Below are 27388 nucleotides of genomic sequence, written 5' to 3'. Positions count from 1 at the left end.
CCCAATTTCAGAGTGACGGAGTGGAAGCCAAAGAGGATTTAGGAATGGAGAAAGGCCCCCGAGATCCCCCCTTTTTCAACCCAGGAGATGGAGCGATGAAATCAGCTCGTGCGCAGGCAGGTGCTAAGGTGGGTTAAATATGCCCCGTGAGAGATGGCAACAACGCCTTCAGAGGGGCCCTGCATCCAACAACGGTAGATTGATCGTGGCCGATGATTGTCAAATCGATGTTAAACGGCACAACTTACTCCTAACAAGAGATCCGCTATTAGTCTGCGGTGTGGTAGAGAGCTACGCTGTGGTTTATTGGTGTCACCGGGATTGGTACGGGCTACGTTCACTGCCATAACGTGCACAAAGCACACGCGCACACATACATACACAACACCACATTCTCAAGATCGTCAGATGCGTTGAGAATCGTTAACAAATTCATTAGTGGCAGCGTGAGAGCCAACAAGCGAGATGCGTGATGCTTTCCAATGGTCTCCAACTGAGAATCGGTCATCAATAATACAATTCTCGCATGCATCTATCTATCTATTCACCGCTTCAACGACGGAATTTTCTATTTTGTTCACGATGCGGCAACGATACGTACACATATATTAAACCATTAAAAAAAACACGTTTCTTCCTACTTGCAATTCACATTGCAGCATGCTGCGTTTGGTAACGTACACAAATCGACCACGGCTTTAGCATATCGCCAGCTGACGTGTCCTCTGTGGTTGCCTGCGTGGGTGCCGGTTGCATGTAACTTTACACAATACCAAACCTTCAACCATTCGCGTAAAAGGTCACCTTATCTACCCAACAAGGGGTACACCCACAGCATGAGAATACGAGGTTGATCTGCCTGTAATACGGCTTACAATCGATATTCAGCAGCGCGTTACACATACACGTCTTAATTATTTAACGTGCAATATACAGTATTCGCATTTCAAGCGTAATTTTAATCGATGGCAAGCTAAATATTTTTTTAAATAGATCACTTCAGATATTTAGTTCAAGGCCGTAACGTTTTGACAGCTCGGCTCACCTGCACGCGTTCGAACGTCTCCCTATCGGCTTCCATCGTGTTCACGGAGCGCCTGTTCAGCAGGCTGTTGGGAGCATGCCGGATGGTGCTCGCCACCCTCTCCATCGTGGCGACGGGCAAATGCACGAGAGACGGACAGAGGCGACGATGTTCAGGAACCACGCAAACTCCAGCACGGCGCAACACTACCACGCCGATAGCGACTCAACACCAATTGCCTCTTAACCGTGAGCTCCCCGCCTCCTCTCTCCTCTCCCTGACTCCTCCCTCCCCTCTTTATGCTCCCACGAGTCAGGTGCGGCCGATCCCACGTGTGGGCGTCGCGGTGACGGCGCGTGTTGTGATGCCGGCCGCGCCATCTTGCCTAGGGAGAGAGTTGGGGGGGGGAGGGCGACGTCGTTTGGAAATGCGGGTGGCGCGTGACGTCACGCGGCCGTGTGTTTTTTTACATCCCCTGAGTAAGATGGCCGCTCAGTCACCGCGGCAACCACCCCCCACAAAGACAAAGATTCCCACCCCCCCCGTATAGCCTTAACAGACTGTTGTTAGCGAGCGCCTATGAAGGTCAGAACGGCACACGGGTGGCCAGCACCACGCCCGGCCGCCTTTGTCTCCCCAGTGGCGATGTTTTTACACACCGCACCAGGTACTCATTTGAGGCTGAGTCGACCTAGGTGGAGACCCAGGACCGGTGCAGATAATCGTCACTTGATGTTGGCCGTGAACGGGAATCGAACTCGGGTGGGCAGGTTCGTAGCGCTAACCGCTACACCACCGCTCCCCTCCAACCCCCCCCCACCACCAGCTCGCCTCCCATTGGCTGTCCGCCAGCTCACGAATCAAAAGCCGCGGCGCGGGTTGATAAAGCTGTCGCGTCACGTGAGGCGCTACGCACCAATAGGATGGGCGAATCCACCCTCGGGGGGCAGGTGGGGGGGGTTATTGAGGTGGGGTGGCGGGGACCTCCGGACGCGGTTGCTGGGGCGACGCGAGCAGACCCCCCCCCTCACCCTCCCCCGTACTGTACGTACAGTGAATCACAACAGTGGAGTGAGACTGATATATGACGGACACTGGCGTCGTGGTGAGTATAATACACGAAATAAACTAGCAGGTGGTATCGCTCGTTCCCGTGTATGTCCCTCCACGTAATACAAACGTATGTCGTTTACAATATCCCATAGGCCACAAAGGCCTTTGGGAGTCTTTCGCTGCATTGGTTCAGCGCAAGCAAACTATGACGCAGGTGTCTCATCAGCGGTCAGGCTGCGTGAGCCAATGCTGGTGAACTTACAGACGTTGTAGGCAAGGATCCTCTTCGGTAGATACGGGCTCTGGTTCGACGCAAAACGATAGAGTACAGATCGACCAGCATCGTTTTGTAGGATATCAGCGACTGCTCACGGTTATTTTGTGTTACGTTAGGGGCCGTCCATAAATGACGTCACGCGATTTTGGACGATTTTTGACCCCCCCCCTCTCAAATATGACGTCACAAAGCTCTGCCCCCCCCCCCCCAAAAAAACACGCTTCAAATCGCTTTAAACTATTGTCATTGTAATGCGTATTTAATGTGGCGCTGCACTCTGATGTTGTAGGAGAAAACATTAAAAAGTCTATTAAGTAGAACGTGTTGTCTATATTTAAAGTTGCGCATTTTGATGTGACGTCACATTTCTCAAACCCCGCCCTCCCACCCCTCGTCACACATCGTCACAAATGTCTGACCCCACCCCCTAGGTGTGTGACGTAATTTATGGACGGCCCCTCCCCCCCCCTTACGTCATCTGCAAGAGTTCCGTGGCCCGCAAAGGTGGGAACCTCAACATTCTCTGAGCAAACAGCGCCACCGAGTGGCCTGCAACACTGACAGTGGTCTGACTGAAGTTCAAATGTAACGAACGACAAGCAGAGAGACGTCTCGAGTATTTTTTCCTTCACACATACTCGTCGCTCCACATAATAAATACAATTATTCCTTACACGACCCCAGCAGCTGCACGGGCTTTCTGTGAGCGCATCATTTCATCAGCACTCGTTTCAAGACGAGCAACACTCTGGACCAGTGTGGCTTTCCTGGATAAATAAATAAATAAATAGTTATGATTCATTACCTCGTCCTTGTTTATGGTGCAATGTACCAAATTATGCGTTACTTGTTGATCTTTATACATTATTTTTGCATGTACTTTACAGTACTTCCAACACGTTCTGTTCCGATGTTTTCTATTCCTCCGTACGGATCACTTTGATGTTGTTCTGTGCTGATCTCCATTGCAAACTATTTGGGTAATTGACGAAACTGGATTGTCCGTGAGAATACGGTTTCCTCCTTTTTTCTGGAAACAAAACAGGTGTTAAGATGTTAAAACACCAAACTGAAACCTTTTACAAGGAATCATGTCTGCATTAACCACAATACTTGTGGTCAGAATACAAACAAAAAACATACTCTGATAATCTTGATTTGAGGCTTTCGTGACTGCAGGAATCCATGCTCTTTAGTTCTTTCGGTAAAGTCACGTAGGTAGAATTTTTATAATTTTATTTTTCTACCTACGTGACGTTACCGAAAGAACCAAAGAGTATACGATGATAATATATGAATTGTCTTTGAAACCGATTGGTCCACACGCCAAAAGGCGTCCTCTGGTCTAACACCGTTTTCAGACTAGGCTAAAAAGAAAGCTGTCTCTGGTGTGGACCAATCAGTCTCAAAGACAATGCATAGATTCATATTCTTGGTTCTTTCGGTATTTGTTTTATTATTTTATTGTTTCCCTTCTACGTGACTTTACCGAAAGAACCAAGAATATGAATCCCTGCAGTCACGAAAGCTTTAAATCAAAATGTAATGCATAGATTATCAGAGTATGTTTTTGTTTGCATTCTGACCACAAGTATTGTGGTTAATGCAGACATGATTCCTTGTAAAAGGTTTCAGTTTGGTGTTTTAACATCTGAACACCTGTTTTGTTGCCAGAAAAAAGGGGAAAACCTATTCTCATTTTTGTACTGGCAAAGGAGGTCCCATGATGAATTGTCCGTGTCACAAATTGACGTTGCATTTAATTGAATATGTATTTTGTTTCACGTGTTTACCATATAATTTGTTTTCCATATAATATGGCTAACATATAATACATTTCTATGACATGGTTACCATTCAATATGATTAACGTGCAATGTGGTTCACATGTACAGTCATCGGTTTGAATGTAATCAGATGGCAAGCAATGTAATCTGATTGACGGCTAATCTGTCCGCTCTGTACGCACGCTCATACTCCCTTTGTGATGTGTTTCAACGCAACGGATTCCACATTATCCGGTTAACATGCAATCTGGGACTCCTTGGCTAACGTGTAATCAGATTACACGTAACGGTGGCGGGGTGGGGGGGGAGGCGAAAAGTAATCCAGATTACACTCGGGCCGCGCATGCGCACTGGTGACACGTGGAGCCGCTATGGCGGCCGAGGCAGGGGAGACCGCCGCGTCCCGAGAGCAGCTATCGCTACTGCAGCCCCCGGGTTTGGCTGTGGCCTTCGCCACTGTCGCGGTCGCGGCCGCCTTCGCCATTTACTTCTTCGGGCTCGGTCGTTCCAAAGAGAAGGCGCTCAGCGCCAGCGAGTCAGGTGCGGACACAAAACCCCCAACCTCGACCGGCCCGGAGTACGCCGCCGGGTGTCGGCGCGATTGACTAGGCGAGGTCGGGGATGCGGCCTTTCGCTACGGGGTCCCCGGTGTCCGGGGGGGGGTGGGGTCTTGCGGCGTTTTCTTTAAATTTCACGATGGCACACGAGTTGCGATCTGTCTTTTTCTCGCTTCGGTATTAATGAGGTGATGCTCTCTCACTTCTCCCCGATTGATTGGCGTTGGTTGTGGAGGCTCGGCTGCGTGTTTGTGGCTCTGCTAATGAGACCCAGAAAGATCTAAACCGGTCCAGAGTTTGTTTAAGAAATGCCGATTGATCATATTGTCCTGAAATTTGTATTTTACTTATGCGCAGAGACAGAATTATCAGTTATGTTTGTGTTCTTTGCTTTGAAGTTAAATTTGGTCTAAAGACACCCAAGTCCTGACAGCAACACGATGTAATAGATTAGTTTAATAAAAACACATTCGTCAATAACACTAAGAAATTAAAAGGAAAAATATATAATTAGCGACGTTTCGGACAATGACCCTTTCATAGCATCTAGGCCAGAGAGAGTGGATAAGAGTTGGAGACTGTGCTTTACAACATGGGGAGGTCTGGTGATAATTAAATGTTAATGCTGTTGATTATCAATGCTTTAATTGGCTTATGAATAGTTGCCAATTAGCGATTGAGTAGTTGGAAAACAACAAGACAGTTTGGTTTCGTTCTGGGTATATCGATGCACGGAAAGCTTCCTGCCAACAGAAACAGGCCACGTCACTTCTGTACTTATCTGCAGGGAGGGTTTAACCCCTACCGAGTGACACATTAAAGCAGCAGCACACGTAACTTCAATTTTTGAAGTTCAATTTTTGAAGTTACGTGCGCTGCATGGATGCTGCTCAAGTTTGCTTGAGCAGCATCCATGCATCATCTCTCGAGGGTATTTTGAATCATAATAAAGGTTTTTGGGTTAGATCGCGTAAGTATAAATACGTGGAAACCCTCCACCCGACAGCCAATTAGTAAAGGATTTGTCACGTAAACAAAACGCCAAAGTTACTACTTCAGCCCACCAGTGTGTTGGACAGTAAATTCTCAACATATACAATCTGAGTACCACGTTTCGCTCGTAATTACATCCAGCATCATCGGACGATTTGCCAGAATAGTGAAGCAATCCACCTGCTTCCGGTCTTTAATAGAGCAGGACGTCATCACCTGATAGCACGCGGTTGAGACTGGTGATGGAATGGCAGCCAAATGAGAACACAAACTTCAGAGGAGACGAAGCTGTGACATCCGCGCATGCAGAAGGATGGTGAAGGATTTTGGAGGCAATCATCCAGCAATGGCCAACAATGGCATAATTTTGGTTGATGTTGACGATGAGCGGTCCTGTATTTAATAAAAAAAAATACGTGAACGTCTTGTTGCAGTGCCTGTAATTAATAATTAATTGTCTTTGTTCCAATGGTTGTCCTATGAAGAGACTGGTCTTGGTCAAAGGTATATCGCATTTACATCATTGGCTGAGGGCTACTATTGGAGATGTGTCGTAACACGGGTCACTCTCGAAAATGGGACTATCCTGGTCTCTTTCAGTTCTCACCTGGTTAAATAAATAAAAAATAAACTACTTGGTGCTCGAGTCTCGTGTTCAGCTCCGGGACATCTTGACATCACCAGTTTTTCTCACCTGTTCTCAGAGGTTGAGGACGAAGAAGCCTCTCCCAAGAACGGGGAGGTAAAGAAAGCTGAAGGTGGCGGCAGCAAGAAACAGAAGTGGCAGCAGCGACGCGAGAAGACTCAGCAAAGCACGTTCAGCCACCCGCTCCTTGCAGCAACTCTCAAGGTGTTCTCCCAGCTGCATTCCGATTTGCCTGGCACCAGTGAATTGACCTTGAAATCGTGTGTGCAGCCTGACTGACAATTATCCAAGCACAAGTTCTCCCTAAGACCAAATCGACCCACAATACGCTCCATCTCATCAGATCTCTGAAGCTAAATATAATTGAGCTGGGATGGTGCATGGTTGAGTGGCCACGATGCATGCACAGGTTGTCATAGTGCTTTGGGGCCATTTGGCGTGCAGTGCTACAAAATCCATCGCTCTGCTGTACTTTTATACTATCGAGGCTATGTTCCCCACGTGCACCAACCCTCGCTGACCAACGCAGTGAGGTATGGTCATGTAACCCCAACAATCTGCTGTGCATGGAGAGGCACATCAGGTTCCCCATCCGTACCGTTTCGTGTAGTGTTTACAAATTCCAGTCGTCGTGGCCTCCCTCCATGATCTTCCTTTTCATTAATACCGACAATCATATGAAAGTCAAGCCACTGTATACACTTCATGCATCTGATTATTGGTAATCACGGGAAGCTGTACATAACGCCAGGCACTTTAATTTGGCCAAAAAATCCAATGCAATGACCAAAGGAAAGAGTTTTAAAACTTAGTGAGGCTTTCCTGGGCAAATTATTGGCCTAAATTACTTGACATTTTTGTTTCTCATGGAGTTCTTGGCCTGGACCACTGTGCTGATCCCTGGCAAACACTGGGCTGTTTGAACCTAGTTCGCCATAGTCCTAATACGCATGTACATTATTTGATTGACCGTGATCTGGGACATTGGCTATTCATTTAGATGCTCTACTCAATTAAAGTGACGTAAACATTTTGACCTTGGAACTTGTTTTGCCTCCTTTGCCAAACAAAAGGCTCACAGCAGCAATGTGACCAGCCTGGACTTCAGCAACAATGGGAAGTATGTGGCCACCTGCTCGGACGATCGCACCGTGCGCATCTGGCAGAGCAAGGACTTTGGCGATCGCGACCACAAGAGTTCCCGCGCCAACGTGGAGCTGGACCATGCCACTCTTGTCCGTTTCAGCCCCGACTCGAGGTGGGAGTCATACTCTGAGAGGCCGGTGCGCTGCCTTGCGATGCGCCTGGAAGTAAAACCGACGTCTCATGTTAACGAACCTTCTTCTTCCTCTTCGTATGGCTGGGGAAGCAGTTGTAGTTCGATGTCGAGGTTAGAAATCCATTCAACAACTTCAGGTGAGGCAGAGTGAGTGGTTGTGATGCCACCGGGAATGGATCTCTCAGAGCAGAAGTTCAGTATGTGGGCGACTGACTTGGTTGGCCACGGGAACAATTTGGGCTGCTCCTCATGTTCCACTTGTGGAATAAGTGGAGACGTCTGCCTGTGTCAAAGTGAGGCACCGAGGTTTGAGGTGGGTTATAGCAGCCACTGGGAACGATAGAGGGCCTCCTTGGTAATGAGGTTCTCATCCTTGGGAAATCGTTGATGAATCGGCCCCATCTTATGGATGTCCTGAGACTTTTTTATTGACAGATCCCCTTGATGATGACATGGGGACTTGTTGGTGCTGCCCCAGCTGCCCCTTGAGCTCATTGCCATTGTTGGTGTCGAACCCCAGGTGCTTTGTCCTCGCTTATGCTGTGGTGTTGACTTCTTTTTCATGATTCCTTTCCTTGACCACCCTTCCTTCTATCTTTTTTCGCTTTTCATGTTTTGAATAGAGTTGCTGAGTATGGGCCAAAAGACCCAAAATGTCAATTGGCCTGAAACAAATAGTACCATCAAAGTTGTTATAGATTAGAGCAAACACATTCTTTGAATTGAGGAATAGAGACGATGGGAAGGAATTCCAGAGTGGAACTGTGGTGGTTGAACTCGATCTCAATGAGACGAAACAGTCAGTTTGTAGATTGTTTTAAGACGTTATGACATCTGGATGCAATACATTTATCAACCTGTTGTTATTGGCCTTGGTAGAGGGATTATCTGATCCAAAACTGGGGACACAACCCTTCCTCCCCCCCTCATGTCCATTGGTGATGCTGGCCCTGACATAAAAAAATATGAGTCCTTTCCCTTAACTGTTGCAATCATAATAATTATTCCAATCTTTTGTGAAATACATTCTTAGCATCGCTGGTTTGGTCCTCAAATGTCACCAATGGCAATGGCATAGTGAGTGCAGCAGAGGGCAGAGTTTAATTGCAGGCTGTGAGAGTGGTTATCACCTTTCTGTTTCGCTGCTCTTCCATGAGCATGTTTAGCTGCTGTCCACAAGGTGTCACCAAGTGGACACTGCATGCATAGCTGTAGCATTGCCATGGCAAGTCCTCAAGTCACAGCGTACAGGGATGGCCAGGGTGCTAGGGCCGTATTATCCAAAAACATGGTCAAGTTTTGTTCATAGGCCCTTTAGTATTTGTAGGCCCTAGGTATAGTAGGCAGTTTTTTTGTATGATAAAAAAGTAACCAAGATAACTTCTTGAATAGATTTTATATAGCAAGGATAGGCAACAGTGTATATACAGAGGCAGAGTCATGTCAATGCATTTTCGTAAGGTGAGAGAAATTAACCACGGAGATTAACTTTTCGAGATGTTTTCACTGCAAAATTAGCAATAACATCTTCAAATGGTGTTTTTCGCACAATCTCTTTTTCAATGGAGAGTAATGCAAAGGCTTACCTTGTTTTTTTAAGTAATCTCAAATGAAATTTGCTTATCTGCGGCACACAGCTCGCTCCCATTGGATTAGGGCACTGACTAAATAATCATCGTATCGGTAACGACATCTGCCCAGCAGCTGGACGAAGTACGCATGAAACAAGCGAATAACAGCGGCGGTAGTAACATGGGCAGCAGTACCAACCGTAGAAAGTTATAACTGAAGGCCTACAAAACGGAAGTGCTTACAAGAATCCTATTCTGACCCTGCAGGGCACCACAGTGGCGAGATGTCAACTACCTCGTCTGGTATGCAGGAGGTCATGGGTTCGATCTTGACCCTGACGCCTGTATATTTGGAATTTGCATGTTCTCCCTGTGTTCGCGTGGATTGTTCTCCGGGTACTCCAAATTTTCCCTCCAATTAGAAACGTCCGTTTAATATTATTTGGCTGCTATAAATTTCCACTTCATAAGCCACTTCCTTGAGCTATAATTTGTTGCCATGTCGCTTCCGAAATAGAGCTACATAGCTCAGTGGCCCTTGCCTGGTAAAATGTTATTATTGTTTTTGTAATTGTTTCAAATAGTGTTTACATTTGACCACACAACATGGACCATACGCTTAATTTAAAACGAATTAATGAGACATTGCCACAAATTGGTCGTTTTGTTTTATCCCTGAGGATGCCCTGGCACTCGTTGGTGCCACCATGGCTGCCTCCGCTGTCCCCTGGGACTTGTCGTAATTCGTCGTGGTGCTGGGCTTCGGTCGCTTATGCATGTAATTTTAATACAAGTTATAGTTCTGAGAAGTAAATAGATCGGTTTGCCTGTCATGTAATGAACATTCATCTTTGTGGTAGGGCAGCTGGGACAGTGCTGCCCTCTTATGTGTGGCACGGAGCTCACTTTCAATGATCTCAGATGTAGCTCTGTTGTGATATCCACTGCCGCGAACCATGGATATCACAATACCGTTCTATAAGCATTCTAAATGGACACTTGGGCTCAGGACATGATACCGATAGCACAATCGGGATAATGTTTGAGAAGGGGAAATATACATTCTTGAGAGATATCTTAAACTGCTCTAGTGCTTTTAGGACTCGCTGACTCTACATAGAACAAAATTGCCATGGTTGCACTTTATTGTATGCTGGCCATCTTTTCAGAGTGTGACCTCGTGGGCATGGCAAGTGCGTTGTGAGGTTGTGTACAGGACAAAAATGTTACATCGTGCCCTTTTTGCAAAACATTACCGAGTATCAAGTCTTTTTTTTCATGTGAACCTTGTATCGTGATGTTTGGCCAGTTTCATTATTGAGTATTTGGAATTCGGGTGAAGACCAGAGCTGTAAATTTATACATTAAAGGGAGCAAACGCTCATAACTCCATACAGATAGATTAACTAATCCATTGCGATGCTGAACCTCTCCTTGACACCTACAACACCTGGTTCTCCCAAATTAGTCGCCCACCCAAGTACTGTATTCGCCTCATTCTTGCTTAGCTTACGAATTGTGATGACATCGGGGTGCAATGAGGGTGATTTTGTCGTCGGAGTTAAATGCCCCGTAAGGAGGACCATGTTTCATGGAGGCTGGCAGTGTCAAGACGGAAATGTTTGCCTGCCGACCAGGAAATGTGGCATTGTGGTATTTCCATGAAAAGAGGAAACGTTGCAAAGCTTAACTTCTCCATCAGAGAGACTCTCAAAGCCACATTCTTTTTCTCCTTCAATAAGCGTGTGACGTCTTATATTTCAGTCTTTTGAAATTAATGAGTAACGAATGTTTTCCTAATATACCCCACACATCAGCCGCTCTCAACCCGTGGGGCACGAAAGCCTTTCGGGATGCAGCATGGATACTGTGCAGGATAAATATTTTAATGTGCGCGGGGAAGAGGAATACAACTTTGCGGTGACAAAGCAACCTAATACACAACATGAAACCAATGCCTTACTAACACAAAGCACACTAATACAAAATATAAACACATGCTGTACTCACACTGCATAGACTACAGGAGTGGACACGTGATCTCGCTGTGTATTATGGCCTTAGTAACCTGGAGGGTGAGGACCTGGGCCTGCTAGGGGGCGGCATGTGGTCCAGTGATCTTCATTGTTTGAGAACCACTGCTGTACACGGGCAGCCCTTTGTTTGTCCACTGCTGGATGAAGAGCTCCCCATGCCGTTCGGATCGTGGCTTTTTTTTATCATACGCTGGTCAGTGCAGGTTGGCGAATACTGGGAGCAAAGACGTGGAGGCTGCCTAAAGTGCAGCCTCACAGCCTGTTACGCCTTTTAAACAAGCGCTGTCCAGGCTCGGTTTAACTTAGCTTGTAAGAGCTAACGAGATGGGGTGTATTCTGGTTGATCTGGTATGAGGAAAATAAATCCATTCATACAGACCTTCAGCTTACATTTCAAACCATCATGCTAAACTTCCGTCTCAAACTGTCCATGCATTCCTTGCGTCTTCTCCCTTTAGGAAGGCCTGTTGCCTGAAACGGTAGTCTAATATAATTTGTTTCTGTTAAAAGTGATTGTTAGGGATGATTGTGGTGGAGATATTTGAGTGGATAATGAAAATGCTAAAGTTTTATCGAATATCCAGGTTCGTTTTTCAAAATGGTATTATTCCCAGCTGCATTTATAGCAGAAAACATTACCTGACAAAACATTAAACAAAATTTTTATCTATTTTTAAGTGCGATCGTTTAACTTTTTCCCCCCAAAACTTCCGTATTTTACCATTGCCATGTTTAATATTGATAACATCTCTAGCTGTCTAACATGTAGATTGTCGAATGCATGTGGAAAGTTAAGAGCGATTAATTTTAGGGTTAGGATTAGATTAAATTAATAATACAAATGCATCAACCTGTGTACAAAATAGCCGCTTCTTTATCATTCATAAAGTAAATTATTAACGATAAATATCACAACATAAAAGCCACAGCAGCAATATTATTGTTAAAAAGATAGGCTAAAAAAATGGCATCTTTCCTTCTTTACGACCTCTCATCCTGAACCTCTAGGGCATTCATCGTGTGGTTGGCCAGCGCCGAGACCATTCGTGTCTACAAGATGAGCAAGAAGGACGACGGAACGTTCGCATTCTCCGTGGCGCCCAACGATTTCCCTCGAAAGCACAAAGCTGAGATCATCAACATCGGCATCGCCGCTACCGGTGAGATCCCCCGCGTGCGACCCTGCATGTGACCCCCCGTTGGTGCTGACCACCCACCCCCTTGTATGCCGTGCCAGCTTTCATAGATGCTCCTCGCTAACAGCACTTGCCCCAAAGGCTAGATAGGGTGTCTTTGTCTTTTTGACACCGCGTGTGACCTCGTGTGAATCTTGACGCATCTCGCTCGTAGCGTCGCTTGTGTGGCACACGTAACCGAACGTAAATTCTCGTGCCTCTCACTCCCAAGCCGTTGGTGTGCTCCTTTGTGCAGCTTTCCACAGCCCACTGTGACCACCGCACAACACCGCACAACACCGCACACTCGCGAGTCATTCGTTTGTGGCATTTCAGTGGCTTGATATGCCGTTGGTCTTTGTGGGTTTGAGTCACTGACGATTAGAAGTCAATTAGATCATCATTGGCTCTGAATCTAGCTTGCTGGGGTTTCCTAAAAGTGATCGGGTTTATTGGAGCTTGTTGGCAAAATAATTTGAGAAGCATGTGTTTTGGTTGCACAACTGCATCTTACAGGAATGAAGAAGTTTTAAATACATTTTGAGAGCCACAACAATGGTATGATTTGACATTTTGATAAGAACGCTCAATAACTTTGTAGGGCATTTCCATTTTAAACGTGGAGTTGTTTGCGTCTCGGTGGTAAAAAGGTGTTTTGTTGCATTTCCAAACTAGCCTGTTTTAAACATGCATCCTGTTGGCATGCCAGTGTGAACTGAAAAATCCGTCAAGTAGTGCAAACTCAATGCAGCAGTGCCAAACCTCAAATGTTTTTTTATTTCAGCGTAATTAGTGGATTTTTACTTTCTTACGGGTTTTCCGCACCTGGGCACCTTTTGCCTGTTAGTCACGATTACGGTAAGTGCTGTGCCATCCTGCGCGTGAGCTCACAAACACGGTTAGCGGTTTGGACAGACGTTGGTTTACGAGAAACCGTGAACCTGTGCTTGGGGAGCGCGCATTCTTTTTTTGCTGTTTTGCATCCAGTGCCACCTTGTGCCCGCAAAACAAAGCGTGGCGGTGGAACAACCCACACGAAAAATTCCAACTTTCATCAAATACATTTTGAAAATAACAATTCAAAATTCCTGACAATTATAGCAATGTTTGCCTTTGCCATGGTTCACAGAAAAAAACATTTAATGCCACAGGTGCAAAGGTAAATTTCCCGACCTTGCTGTACACGAGTGATTCCCCTGGTTCGATTGGCGATGCTCTCTAGGTTGACATTCCGATGCGGGCGAAGATTAAGCAACAGTTACATCTGCCGAGTTGTCTGACGGAACCTGTATGAGCGGCCTCTCCGCCCCGCGGCAATGAGACTATAGCTTCTTCAGAGAACTAAAATAGATAAGCGGACTCCATGGTTCCTACACAACCCGTCAGCCGCGCAACCTTCTGGGAGTGCACACGTTCAGCAGTATTGATTTAAGACAAGCAAACTCTATACTCTTTGGTTCTTTCGGTAAAGTCACGTATGTATAAAATAAAATAATTGTATTTAATAAAATAATTGTGTATAAAATACAAATTATTTTATTTTAACATACGTGACTTTACCGAAAGAACCAAAGAGTATGGATTCCTGCAGTCACGAAAGCTTCATATCAAGCAAACTCTAGGCTGGTTTCGACATACGGTGTCTTCATCAGCAGTCAGGCTTGCTTGAATCAATGTCGGTGAACATCCGACCTTACAGACGAGGACCCTCTCTTTCCCGTACGGGTCCTAACTCAAAATATTAATTCGTGTCGTGGAGACTTTCAATATTTATTCCACAAGCCATCGGCTACACATCCTTTTGGGAGTGCACATGTTTAACAGCATTGATTCAAGACAAGAAAACTCTGGACTGGTTTTGGCATAGTGTCTCAGCAGCTGTTTTGTAGTGCAGTTGTTGAAAGTGAGCTTAATTTTGTAGCATTTGAACGCACTCATCACTTTTGTTTCTTGTATTTTCAGTTTCCTTCACTTCCCGAGTAAAGAAAATAATATCTGACAATTGACCGGACTGTTTTTGCTTGTGTGTCTGCGCCGTTTCCGTTTGTTGTTTTGATGAAATCCTCGAGAGTTAAAAGATCTGCGGCCTTGACTCTATTTCAAACGAGGCTCTTAGCCTTACAATTTACACATTATTAACTTTGTCACTTCCATATTGCACCGAGCAGGAAGATACAGAGAAGCTTATCACAGAAACAATGAATGTAATCTGCCTTCATGGCCAGGAGCAGCGTCTCCCGGTTGTTAATGGAATTGTTACGTTTCTGGGTGGAGATTTAGTTCGAGAACTGCTTGTTTTTGTTCTAGTTTTTACGAACTCCCTTCGACCGATCCCTTTTTTTTCCGTCCAGGTTTTTAGTTTCCACAATATTCATTATTATGTAGGTTTTTTGGGTTAGATCACGTAAATAAATAGATACGCGATCTGACCCAAAAAAAACCTATATTATGGATGATAATGGTTGCGAAAGCCTACGTGTTAAACTGTTACAGTTTCGTTTGCAACTTTAACGTGTCGTTTGCCGACCGTGTGATTTGCAGAGATCGTAAGTTATTTGTTTTTTTTTATGAGCAGGATCACTGCGTGATTGGCGAACTTAAGGATGCATCGTGATTCACCACTTTTCAGAAAAACGCAAAGATGAATACCTGAAATGTCAATTGATATCTCAAGGGAGCATGGCTATGTTACCTTTTGGTTTCTTATTGCAATAAATAGAAAGTAAATATTATATTTATAGTAGGGTGTCTACAATAAAATGCCTAATACACTTTATTGTTATTGGTTAACAGTGGAAACTTTCAATTTATGTTTTGGTTTGGTCACGTAATGATGTGGCCACATTTTTGCTTTAACCCAAAATGAAATAGCGAATCATTCTTTTAGCTGTGAAAACCTACTATCTGTTTAAAGTTAAACGTTCAGCAGCTTGAATTTATTTTGAACCAACAGGTTTCGGATCTCGTACCTTATTTCCTGTTCGACAGAAAAGATTCACTTCCGTGAAACAATCGGGAGTGATAACTGAGCCAGACGAAACTGAAAATAATTAACGTGCGGTTTGCGCCTAGCTTTGTGATTGCGGTGATTTCTACGGAAGCCGGCTGGCACACGCCGCCTACTTTCCCAGTTGAGTTTCCGACAGCGCACTTCTGCGGTTTCACAGCAAACACTTTCCCCTCCTTGGGAGACTCGGCCCGCACTGCCCCGTCATCGCCGCCGCACTTTCTCAGGAATGCCGAGTTTTCTTCCGGTAGAGTCTTGTTTTTCCTCCGGAGCGGCACAGGATCTTGTGCACACACACATTACACATGCACATTGCATTTGCGCACGCATGCATTGAGTCAGCGGCGTGGGCTTTTCAGAAATTGGGGGAAAAGTCCAAATCCCAACTGGTTGCTCGAGCACGTCGCACACACCTGTCATGAATGAGCTGGAAAGCTTGAGTTGACTCACTGGTTTTCTTGGAATGTTAAGTTCGGAGCCATTAATATAACTCTTTACAGCATAAAAAAATTTGCTTAATTGTTCGGGCACCGCTTTTCGATTGCTACGAGATAGTTGATAGCAAATGGTGAAACGGTGCATCGATTTGTCAGTTAATATCGATTCTTAAGGCACGCGGTACATTCATTGAGGGGTGGACATTTTACGTTTTTTTGCAAATTACATGCAAAAGCTGCCATATTTCACTTAGGCCAACGGAGCAAGCAACTCTTTAAAAAAAACTAGTTGCAAAAGAAATTCGAAAAATAAATGGTACGAAAATAATGAATTCCTTAATCAAATCGCCACTCTAGATCGCAACAATTAATCGAATCGCCAGTGCCGTGAATCGTCACAACACTGCTCATCGCTGCAGTGCGTCAGCCGGCGCTGCCAAGGCTGGGAGTGACATGGCCCCATGTTAGCTCGAGGGCAGCGTTGACCTACATCGACCTCCTGTCTAAGCTGACAGTGCGATTGAGCGGTTCTCATTCGCAGCCGTTTAACTCGACGTGTTCACTTGCTCAACGTGGTGAGACGCACCCAAACCTAGAGTGGTGGCCCTAGACCGTTTTTGAGCAGTAATTTCTTAGTCGAGTGAGCACTGACGAAGTGCTCATCTCCTATTTGCATCCCTGAGCCAGTGGTGGAAGCTCCACATTCCTACGGCGGGGACGGGTTTATCCACAGCGCAACGACAGTTGAACTCGCCCTACCCGCAAAATTGTACTTGTTTTATCGACCCCGAAGGGATGATGAGCTGGTGCAACCCCGCAACCAGGATTTTAACTCGTGTCCTTCAGATTGAGAGCCACTAGCTCTGCTGCTTAGCCACCTGGCCAGTTGTAGTATGGCCACACCCCCCCCCCCACCCGTACAAGAGCATCGGTCCCTGCGGTCCTTCCCTCGGCCCAAACACAACTGAGATGACCTAGACCACAACACATCGAGGGATCACATCTCCACTTCTCTATAGTCAACGCAGTGTTAGTCATGCACTTGTTTCGTGTTGCATATCAGTGTGTTTTGTGGCAATTCTAGATTTAAAGCTTTCGTGACTGCAAGGATCCATACTCTTTGGTCCTATTCGGTAAAGTCACGTAAAAAAAATAAAAACAAAAAAAACAACAAAAAATAAAAAATTCACGACGTTTCGGCCACAACACATGTGGCCTTCATCAGGTGAAGGGACCAGACTGCCTTCATCAGGTGAAGGGACCAGACTTGCCTTCATCAGGTGAAGGGTCCAGACTATCTGGTCCCTTCACCTGATGAAGGCCACTTGTGTTGTGGCCGAAACGTCGTGAATTTTTTGTTGTTTTTTTACGTGACTTTACCGAATAGAACCAAAGAGTATGTTTTGTGGCAGTTATGCATTTGTTTCACGTTGAGTATTCGTGAGTATTTTTTCATCGAACCGTGGCGCCTATGTTCCCCGCAGAACCACAGATGAATAAACATTATGAATCTGGATTTTTTTACTATAAATTACCAGTCTTTTTTGCGACGGTGTTCTGAAAATGGGAGATTGAAAGTTTGCGCTTCATAACATTTGATTTATGACAGAAAATGACTCCTGAAACATACCAATCATTTCACCTTACTGGCACACCAAGGCCTGATTCCAGGCCAGGTGCTGAGTCACCTTGTGCCCGCAGTATCACCAAATAAATGGTGCCGCACAGGGGACAGCTTCCGCAGGAGGTGCCATTTAAAATGTGTTGAGATTAAACGTTATATAAAGGGCTTTGAGGGCACTTTGTCAAACACATTGTAATCATGTATTGCAGCCAACCCTATCAATACAGTACTGAATGATAATAAATTCATATTTATAATTTTCAGCCCTTTGCCAAAGCACTGCTGCCTGTCAGTCATGAAACCTGTTTGACCATATTTCACCACGCCGGTTAGTGCGGCTTGGTGACGGGAGGAGAACAAGGACCGGTTCAGATATCACTCTTAGCCACGAATGTTAACTGTAGCCAGGAATTTTAACTGAGGCCACCGGCTTCCCGGGTACGATTAATATTCCTACAAAGTTATCCAGCCTTGAAACGAGTGTTGGACGGTGTTGACCGCTGTACGTCGATCTGCGTGAACTGGTGGAAGTTGCATATTCGTAGAGCTGCATTCAGTCTATTATTTCGGTTTCACTGCGTCATTTGCAAAATTATAAAGAGGAGTGACATTTGACGGTTGTGGCAGCCAAAAGAGAGAACACTCCTGGGAGACGGACGACCACCGGAGAACCAGAGTGGCGAAATCCACTTGCACAGGACTGAGATGGATCAAGACACTGCAAGACCGTTAGGAATGGCGACGCTTGGGGAGGCTTTAATCCAGCAGGGGTGCCACGGTCGTGAGATATTAACTCCCTCGCCTAGTATGCAGGAGGTCGTGGTTTCGATCCTGACCCTGATGCCTGTATATTGGGAATTTGCATGTTCTCCCCGTGGTTGTGTGGATTTTCCTCCAGGTCCTCCGGTTCTTCCCTCCACGTGTAGTAACAGGCGTTTAGAGTATTTGGCCGCTTGAAATTTCCACGTGCTCAGCCATTTTGATGAGCTGTCGATTATGTCCAGGTCGCTTGTGTTAAAGAGCTAAAGAGCTCAGTGGGGGCTTACCTGGTAAAATAAAAAGTTTAGTTTATAATGAATGGTGTTTGTTGGTATGTGTGTTTGTTTGTGTGCGGCTGCTAGGCAAGTTCGTGATGACAGCCTCAGCAGACACGACCATCCACCTGTGGGACCTCAAGGGCGAGATCCTGGCCACTATCAACACCAACCAAATGACCAATGCCTACGCAGCCATCTCTCCCTGTGGCAGGTCAACATGCACGCCTTCTGGCAGCCAGAGATCCTGAGACTCGTCGTAATAATTTAATAGTCATGTAGAATTTGTAACGTGCACAGTGTTGTTGCATAGAGAGAGAGAGAGACAGAGATAAAAGGTCAGAGGCACGGGAAATCTCAGGCAAGCGGGAAAGCAGCCAAAACCGTCACTAACAATTGCCCAAGCTCTGTGGTCCTATGATGGGATGTTTTTGCCAACTTCACCTGTTGAGCGTTGTACATGTCAAAGCAAAGCACAATCCAAGCATAGTCCTCTTGGTTAGGTCACGGGTTCAACGTTTCCTCTTGAGATTTAGCCACGCATTACTGACGGCATCTTCAGGAGCTGAAGTGAGAAATCTAACCTGGTTTCCACCCTTACAATTCATTGCCTCGTTTGTCCTGATTATGCTGGTGACCCCAGGATTTCAGTGATTGGCATGCCACGCCCAGTATACATACCTCTCGCTGCAGCTGTGACTACACGTAGTCACGTGCACGCCTACTGCAGTCAGAGGGGTGTCCCTTCGGCATTTTATCAAAGAGCCGTTATACGTCGACAGGAAGCTCTCGTGTGTTGACAGGAAGTTGGCGTAGCGTTGCGGCAGAGTGGCGGCAGCGCGCGTGATGTTCGGTGGCGCGTGCTGCCGGCCACGCCAATGCACTCGCAGGTGTTACAGGAACGTGCGGAGCGCGTGTGTGTGTGTGTGTGCGTCTGTGGGGAGCGCTAGCGTAGCGGTTATCAAACTGCGCTACAAACCCGGCGACTCGAGTTTAATTCCTGCTCACGGCCAACACCAGTGACGATTATATGAACTAGTCCTGGGCCTGGCCTAGATCGACTCGGCCTCAAATGAATACCTGGTGCGATGTGTAAACATCGCCGCTACGGATTCAAAGATGACCAGGCGTGGTGCTGGCCACCCACTCCCTTGTGTGCCATGCCAGCCTTCATCAGTGCTACGCACTAAAAGCATTTGCCCCAACAGTCTGCTAAGGCTACACGGGGGATCTTTGTACGTGCGTGTGATTTTACCACGGCAGGTTCGTTGGCTCGTGTGGATTCACACCAGACGTCAAGGTGTGGGAGGTTTGCTTCACCAAGACGGGAGGATTCCGCGAAGTGAGTCGTGCCTTTGAGCTCAAGGGACACTCCGCCGCCGTGCACGCCTTCGGATTCTCCAATGACTCGCACAGGTGGAGCCTCCCACACCCCCTCCACCCGCTACCCCACACCCCCCTCACTCCCCCTTTCACCCACTACCCCACCCCCCTTCCATCTGCTATGCCCCCTCTACCCACTACACCCCCGCTACCCACTACACCCTCTCTACCCGCTACATCCCCGCTACACCCTCTCTACCTGCTACACCCTCTCTACCCGCCACACCCTCTCTACCCGCTACACCCCCGCTACACCCTCTCTACCTGCTGCACCCTCTCTACCCGCTACACCCCCGCTACCCGCTACACCCCCTCTACCCGCTACACCCTCTCTACCCGCTACACCCTCTCTACCCGCTACACCCTATTCTGCCTGCTACACCCTCTCTACCTGCTACACCCTCTCTACCCACTACACCCTCTCTACCCGCTACACCCTCTCTACCCGCTACACCCTCTCTACCCGCTACACCAGGGGTCGGGAACCTTTTTGACTAAGAGAGCCATGAAAGCAAAAAATGTGGAAATTTATTTCAGTGAGAGCCATATAATATATTTTAAAAGTGAATTCAACTAAATGTCAGTATAATAAGCCTCTGAATTTATTCTTTTAAATAATGTTGTTATAACACTCACCATTAATGCGACTTCTGGTGCTGCATGGATTTGCTGATGTCTTTGTAGTCGGGTTGGTACTTGGTGAGGTTAAGCTTCATGCAAGCGTTGAGGCTTTCATCCGTTAAACGTGATCGTAGGTTGGACTTGATGTTTTTAAGATGTGAGAATGACTGCTCACATGCATACGTAGATCCAAACATGGTCAATACAGCAATACTCACACGCTGCAGTGTGTGGTATGTGACAGGAAGCGAGTTCCAAGTTTTGAGAATCAGCTGGTCTTCGGGTTGGAGTTTTTTCATTTCTGTCCACATGTGCTTGCTCGCCAACTCCGCTTTCTGTCGTGTGATTCTTTCCAAATCTTCATTCAGTGACTTGAACTTATTCACCCACATGTCTGAGGCCTTCAGGTCAGCCACTTCTGCTTCAAAATCTCTGACGGAGACACCAGGGATGTAATTCAGGTCGGCTGTGTTCAGTGAACACTCGTTTGGATGGGTGATGAACTTAAAAAGACGAGTGTGCTCACGAAATTCTCCAAAGCGTGCTTTGAAGGACTGTAGGAGACTGGATGTGCAGCCAGCTAGCTGGTGGAGATCAAGGTTTTGAATGGGCTCACTTGCTGTGCATGCATCTTTAAATTGGCTCAGTTTTTCAAAATGTAGTAAACGACCTGTTTCAAGATCCGTGATGAAAAGCTCCAGCTTGTTTTCAAAAGCAAATACAGCTTGTTGAAGGGATAACACTGTATTTCCAATGCCTTGCATTTTCACGTTGAGCTGGTTCAGATGTTCAGTCAGATCTACGAGATAGTAAAACTTGAGGAGCCACTCGGTGTCGGCTAGCTCAGGATGCCCGACGCCTTTCATTTCAAGGAAAGTCCGGATTTCGTTCAGGCAAGCCGCAAAACGGCTAAGCACCTTCCCTCTTGACAACCAACGCACATTGCTGTGCAAAAGCAGACCAGGATAGTTATTTACAACTTCATCCAGCAGTGTTTTAAACTGGCGATCATTTAAGGCTCGGGCAACAATAAAGTTGATCACACGAATGACCAGCGACATCACTTCGCCAAACTGCCTGTCACACATCTGAGCACAAAGTGCCTCCTGGTGTATAATGCAATGGAAACTTAGGATGGGTCTATTTTCATGTTCACGGAGAAGCGCCACAAATCCTTTGTTTTTCCCCACCATACACGGAGCACCATCAGTACACACTGGGAGAAGTTTATCCATAGGTAGACTTTTTTCTTGAGCAAACTCCATGAAAGACTTGAATAAATCCTCACCTCTTGTGGACCCTTTTAATGGCAGAACAGCAAGACTTTCTTCGCGCAGTGTGTCACCAACAGCATATCTTGCAATCACGCTGAACTGCGACAAATGGCTCACGTCTGTTGACTCATCCAAAGCCAGAGAAAAGAACGGCGCTGCATTTATGTCCTTCACTTGCGTTTCCTCCACTTTGTTTGCCATCACGATGGTACGATCATGAACAGTTCTTGCCGACAGAGGCATGTCTTGTATCCGTTTGATTATCTTGTCTTTGTTCGGAAGATCATCAAAAAGTTCATTGGCTACATCCAGCATGAACGTTTTAGCATACTCGCCATCTGTGAATGGTTTTCCGTTCCTCACTATTGCTAAAGAACCAGCAAAGCTAGCCGAATTATAGTCACCTTGCCGGGTCCATACACGGAGTTGCTGCTGGCTAGCTTGCACCCTGCTCAGAAGCTCTTGGCACGCTTTCTTTCTGCTGTCTCCCGCAGGGTATTTTGATGCAAAGGTAGCGTGGCGCGTGTCGAAGTGCCGCTTTACATTCGACCGTTTCAACGATGTAATTTTGTCATTGCAAATTAGACACACCGCAGAACCCGCTCTCTCCACAAAGGCGAATTCTTCGGTCCATTCGTCCTGAAATGTACGATACTCGTCGTCTTTTTTTCTTTTCGCCATCTTCTTCGTCGAAGGGTTAGCTTTGAGCTAATGACCGAGCAGACGCAGTCTCAGACTGATTCAAAAGGGGGCGTTTACCTGTTTTACCCAGCAACGGCAAACGTAGGCCAGTATCATCCAATTAAAATAATGGACAATTGCTCCTGCAGCCCTGAACAGGACATGCGCAGTGAAAAATCGATGGATGGATTAAAACAAGTGAGAATATTTTGTTTTATCTGCGAGCCATATGCAATCATCAAAAGAGCCACATCTGGCTCGCGAGCCATAGGTTCCCGACCCCTGCGCTACACCCTCTCTACCCGCTACACCCTCTCTACCCGCTACACCCTCTCTACCCGCTACACCCTCTCTACCCGCTACACCCTCTCTACCCGCTACACCCTCTCTACCTGCTACACCCTCTCTACCCGCTACACCCTCTCTACCCGCTACAACCTCTCTACCCGCTACACCCTCTACCCGCTACACCCTCTCTACCTGCTACACCCTCTCTACCCGCTACACCCACGCTACCCGCTACACCCTCTCTACCCACTACACCCTCTCTACCCGCTACACCCTCTCTACCCGCTACACCCTCTCTACCCGCTACACCCACGCTACCCGCTACACCCTCTCTACCCGCTACACCCTCTCTACCCGCTACACCCTCTCTACCTGCTACACCCTCTCTACCTGCTACACCCTCTCTACCCGCTACACCCTCTCTACCCGCTACAACCTCTCTACCCGCTACACCCTCTCTACCTGCTACACCCTCTCTACCTGCTACACCCTCTCTACCCGCTACACCCCCACTACCCGCTACACCCCCACTACCCGCTACACCCTCTCTACCCGCTACACCCTCTCTACCCGCTACACCCTCTCTACCTGCTACACCCTCTCTACCCGCTACACCCCACTACCCGCTACACCCTCTCTACCCGCTACACCCTCTCTACCCGCTACACCCTCTCTACCTGCTACACCCTCTCTACCTGCTGCACCCTCTCTACCCACTACACCCCCGCTACCCGCTACACCCTCTCTACCCGCTACACCCTCTCTACCCGCTACACCCTCTCTACCTGCTACACCCTCTCTACCTGCTACACCCTCTCTACCTGCTACACCCTCTCTACCCGCTACACCCTCTCTACCTGCTACACCCTCTCTACCCGCTACACCCTCTCTACCCGCTACACCCCCACTACTCGCTACACCCCCTCTACCCGCTACACCCTCTCTACCCGCTACACCCTCTCTACCTGCTACACCCTCTCTACCTGCTACACCCTCTCTACCCGCTACACCCTCTCTACCCGCTACACCCTCTCTACCTGCTACACCCTCTCTACCTGCTACACCCTCTCTACCCGCTACACCCCCACTACTCGCTACACCCCCTCTACCCGCTACACCCTCTCTACCCGCTACACCCTCTCTACCTGCTACACCCTCTCTACCCACTACACCCTCTCTACCCGCTACACCCTCTCTACCCGCTACACCCTCTCTACCCGCTACACCCTCTCTGCCGGCTACACCCTCTCTACCCGCTACACCCTCTCTACCCGCTACACCCTCTCTACCCGCTACACCCTCTCTACCCGCTACACCCTCTCTACCCGCTACACCCTCTCTGCCCGCTACACCCTCTCTACCCGCTACACCCTCTCTACCTGCTACACCCTCTCTCTCGCCACCCATCCAGGCTGTGAATCCTGGGACAAAGACATGCAGCGAAGTGGGAACACTCGTGCCTCACAGCAGGGAAGGCCTGGGTTTGACTTTTGGCCCGGGTGCCTTACTGTGTGGTGTTTGTATAGTCTCTACCCCTCTGTTCTCCATGGGTTTCCTATGGGTCCTCAAGTGGCTGGACCATCCTGAAAAAGAGTGTTGAGATTCAATGAGGCTTTCTTGGGTGAATAAGGGTAGTAGTATTAATAATAATAATTCCCTGTATAGTATTTTCAGGCTCCACCCTATTTGGCTTCTAAGGTCCGATGGGAAATGTGGACAGCTGGTCAAAGCCATGGCGATAGGTTTAACCAAATCCGGCTTGAACTTCTACAGCGAGGAAAGTGATTATGATTCGTGGAATGACGGGGTTGGGGAGGTACGGGCCATTGCTAGGGCTCAAGTGGCACGCTGGCACAATACAGTCCAGCTACCCACAATCTCTTTATCTCAGCTGTATATTGTTATGACTAGGGTTCCGCACACGCAAAGATAAAGATCCCCCATTTAGCCCTTTAACAGGCACCTATCTCAAGGCCCGCATGGCAAACAAGGCATGGCCTCCTTTGTCTCTCCAGTGGTGACCTTTACACACCGCACCAGGTGCTCATTTTAAGGATGAGTTAACCTCAGGAAAGGTCCAGGGACTCGTCCAAACACCCGCCGTGAGTTGGTATCAAATTTAGCGATCAGATGAGGTATCTTAATTGCGACATTTTTTTATTTCGTGCATTCTCTTTCAACTCGCCAGTGAGCTTAAAGTATTAATAAAAACAACAAAAATTGGTCCATCAAGCACTTGTAATCGTAACATTCATTAATTTGTTTGGCTGTGTCGGGTGGTGGAGGGTTTTTACCAACACAGACATCATGACGAGTCCTCGCCGAAAAATCGCTTTTGAATCAATATGGAAGTTGTTCCCCCGAAAGGATAAAAACCCCAAATAATAGTCAAAGGATAGACGCGACCTCCTGTTCCTCCTCTCTGTGGCATTCGCTCAGGCTACGCCATGTCACGCTTTCGTCTTCGTTCCGTGCTTGCTTTGTTCATCGCGGAATTGTCACTGCTTTCGGTGGGACGCCGCGATGCAGCCCCGTGACCGCAACACCGCTCTCCGCTGGCGTCCGTGGTCCTAACGTTTCTGTTTTTATTATTACTACTGCACAGGGTTTCGCTTTTGTGGTTTTATAGCTCCCCGATGAGTTTGTTTAAGAAAAACAAATTGATATATAGAATCATCAATGCAAATTGCATCTCAAAATGCTGTGAAACCATAGCATGCTATATTAGAAAGAAAGTTTTCAACCTGGCTTGCTGCCTGGCTGGGAAAGGAGGGGGAAAAGAGGTGCGTGCAGGCTGCTTGTATAAAAATAATGAACCCTTTCCCGTTCCGATGACATAGGTGTACATGACGTACGTGCACGTTAGCAGTCTTTCTTCCAGTTCCGATGACGTGCGCTTTCATAATCAAAGTTAAATCGGAAGAATAACTTAAATAATATAACTTTATCGGTACCGAGACTCCCACAAGGCCATGCGGGAGGGTGTGTGGCACAGTTTAGCGCCAGCTATCGTTGATTGGGGACGTGTCGCTACAGTTCTCTGATGTGAGTACAATGAGTACAAATAGCGCTATACCTCTCTAAATAAAATTAACGCTGAGCCGCTGGTGCTTTCCGAGATTCAGAGGCGAACAGGACCCATCCTGCAGCTTGCAGACATCTGGAAAAGGGAAAGTATTTAGACTGCGTCACCACCATGCATGACGGTTTTTGCAGGCTGCTGCAGAGATGAGGGCAGTGTAGGAAATTCCAATGAAGCATTGGATTATTGTGCTCCTACATTGTCTCTGCTCCGCACCTTCCCCAGCCCGCACTGACCAGCATGGTGAATTATGGTCAAATAATCTCCCACAACTCGGATGCCCTCATTCGGACAGTGGATTGACAGTGCTGTGCATGTGTAGTATATTAAAAGTGTCCTTGGCAGACGTACCATCTCAATCGGCATTTTATTGTAGAATTTTTTAGGTGATAGCTTTCATAAATGTGTATGAATAGCTGTATAAACATAGTATCCGGCCAGGTGGCTCAGCGGTTGTGTGGGAGACTTCAAAATCAGAAAGTTGTGAAAACAAATCCTGTTTGGGGGGGTTGATCCAGCTCATCGTCATCCATCCAGGGGTCAACAAAATAAGCGACCACATTATGGGGAGGTCAACAACGGCTGTCGTGTGGATCTACTTGAACCCGCCATAGTAGAAATGTGGGATTTCCACCTCTGGCTCTGCAGGTCTGTAAACAACGAGATGAGCACCATTGCATCAATGCTCAGGTTCAGTGGGAAATCGCTGACCTCGTCCAAGCGACCTATTTGATGGAGAGCACTCTTGTGTGACTTTTGTACTATGCACCGTAACTAGTTATGACATGGGCATCGCATCTGGTGTTTTCTTTTATTGACGCTTATACTCCATGGGGCATGGATACAAGACTCGGACCCGCAATTATTTATTTATCAATATATTTATCTATATATTTATTTGTCTGTCAATATTATATATTTATTTACCTATATATTTAGCTATATATTTATCTGTATAGTTATTTTTTTATTTACCTATATATTTATTTGTCTGTATTTATCTATTTATCTACATATGTATTTGCGTACATTTTTTCCTGCTGCATTAGGTATTTATTTGTACGATGTTTTCGGGCCGTTTCACGACAGCGGGGGAGGACACCGCAACCCCGCTCGTGCAAGGGGGAAACACTCAATCCTCATACAGATGGCGGCAATTAGGCAACTTGCTGTACTGCCTTCTCCCGTCAAGCCCAGGGTATGGCACCCTTCTCGACGCCCACAGTGAAAGAAAATTTCCGAAACGCTCGAAACTACTCTGAAAGGAAAGCTTCCTCTCTTTTACGTTGCTGCCACGGGAAGATAATCTACCCACGCTGACATAAAAACTCTCGCGGGCGTTAAATCGAGATATGACGCAATGTTGCCAAGATCCCCGGAGTGCTTTCTAACAGATTTCGACCGAAGGAAAAATTTTCCCCTCCACCCCACCCCAACTGCCACTCAGCTCCTTTGCCTGCGGGGTGGCTCGGGTGTCTTGGACGGTTGCCAAGCGAAAAAACACGCAACGCCCTCGCAAGTGGCGAGTTGCAGTTTCTAATTGTTCGTCATTCACCCGG

At 46.9% G+C, this 27388-nt stretch overlaps 2 protein-coding genes across 3 annotated transcripts in view; one reads left to right on the top strand and one right to left on the bottom strand.

Moving 5' to 3' along the window:
- LOC116950063 (huntingtin-interacting protein 1-related protein-like) overlaps positions 1-1327 on the bottom strand; it is a 43220-nt gene extending 41893 nt beyond the window's left edge. Inside the window, exon 1 of the mRNA XM_032967479.2 lies at positions 1046-1327. Coding sequence (XP_032823370.2) covers positions 1046-1150 — 105 coding nt within the window. The 5' untranslated portion in view covers positions 1151-1327. The remainder of the gene's footprint in view (positions 1-1045) is intronic.
- A 779-nt stretch (positions 1328-2106) lies between these two features.
- TBL2 (transducin beta like 2) overlaps positions 2107-27388 on the top strand; it is a 34320-nt gene continuing 9038 nt past the window's right edge. The window contains exons 1-6 of one of the 2 annotated variants that reach the window (XM_076072568.1): positions 2107-2129; positions 6396-6541; positions 7411-7595; positions 12232-12383; positions 18588-18714; positions 19764-19916. In XM_076072568.1, coding sequence (XP_075928683.1) covers positions 12281-12383; positions 18588-18714; positions 19764-19916 — 383 coding nt within the window. In that variant the 5' untranslated portion in view covers positions 2107-2129; positions 6396-6541; positions 7411-7595; positions 12232-12280. Of the gene's footprint in view, positions 2130-4474; positions 4682-6395; positions 6542-7410; positions 7596-12231; positions 12384-18587; positions 18715-19763; positions 19917-27388 lie in introns of those variants that run through there. The other variant, XM_032967498.2, reaches the window with a different exon arrangement.

Source organism: Petromyzon marinus, chromosome 38 (assembly GCF_048934315.1).
Source record: "Petromyzon marinus isolate PM22_M1 ecotype Great Lakes invasive population chromosome 38, UKy_Petmar_22M1.pri1.0, whole genome shotgun sequence".
In the NCBI taxonomy this organism is placed as follows: domain Eukaryota; kingdom Metazoa; phylum Chordata; class Hyperoartia; order Petromyzontiformes; family Petromyzontidae; genus Petromyzon; species Petromyzon marinus.
This window is presented reverse-complemented; position numbering and strand designations above follow the sequence as displayed.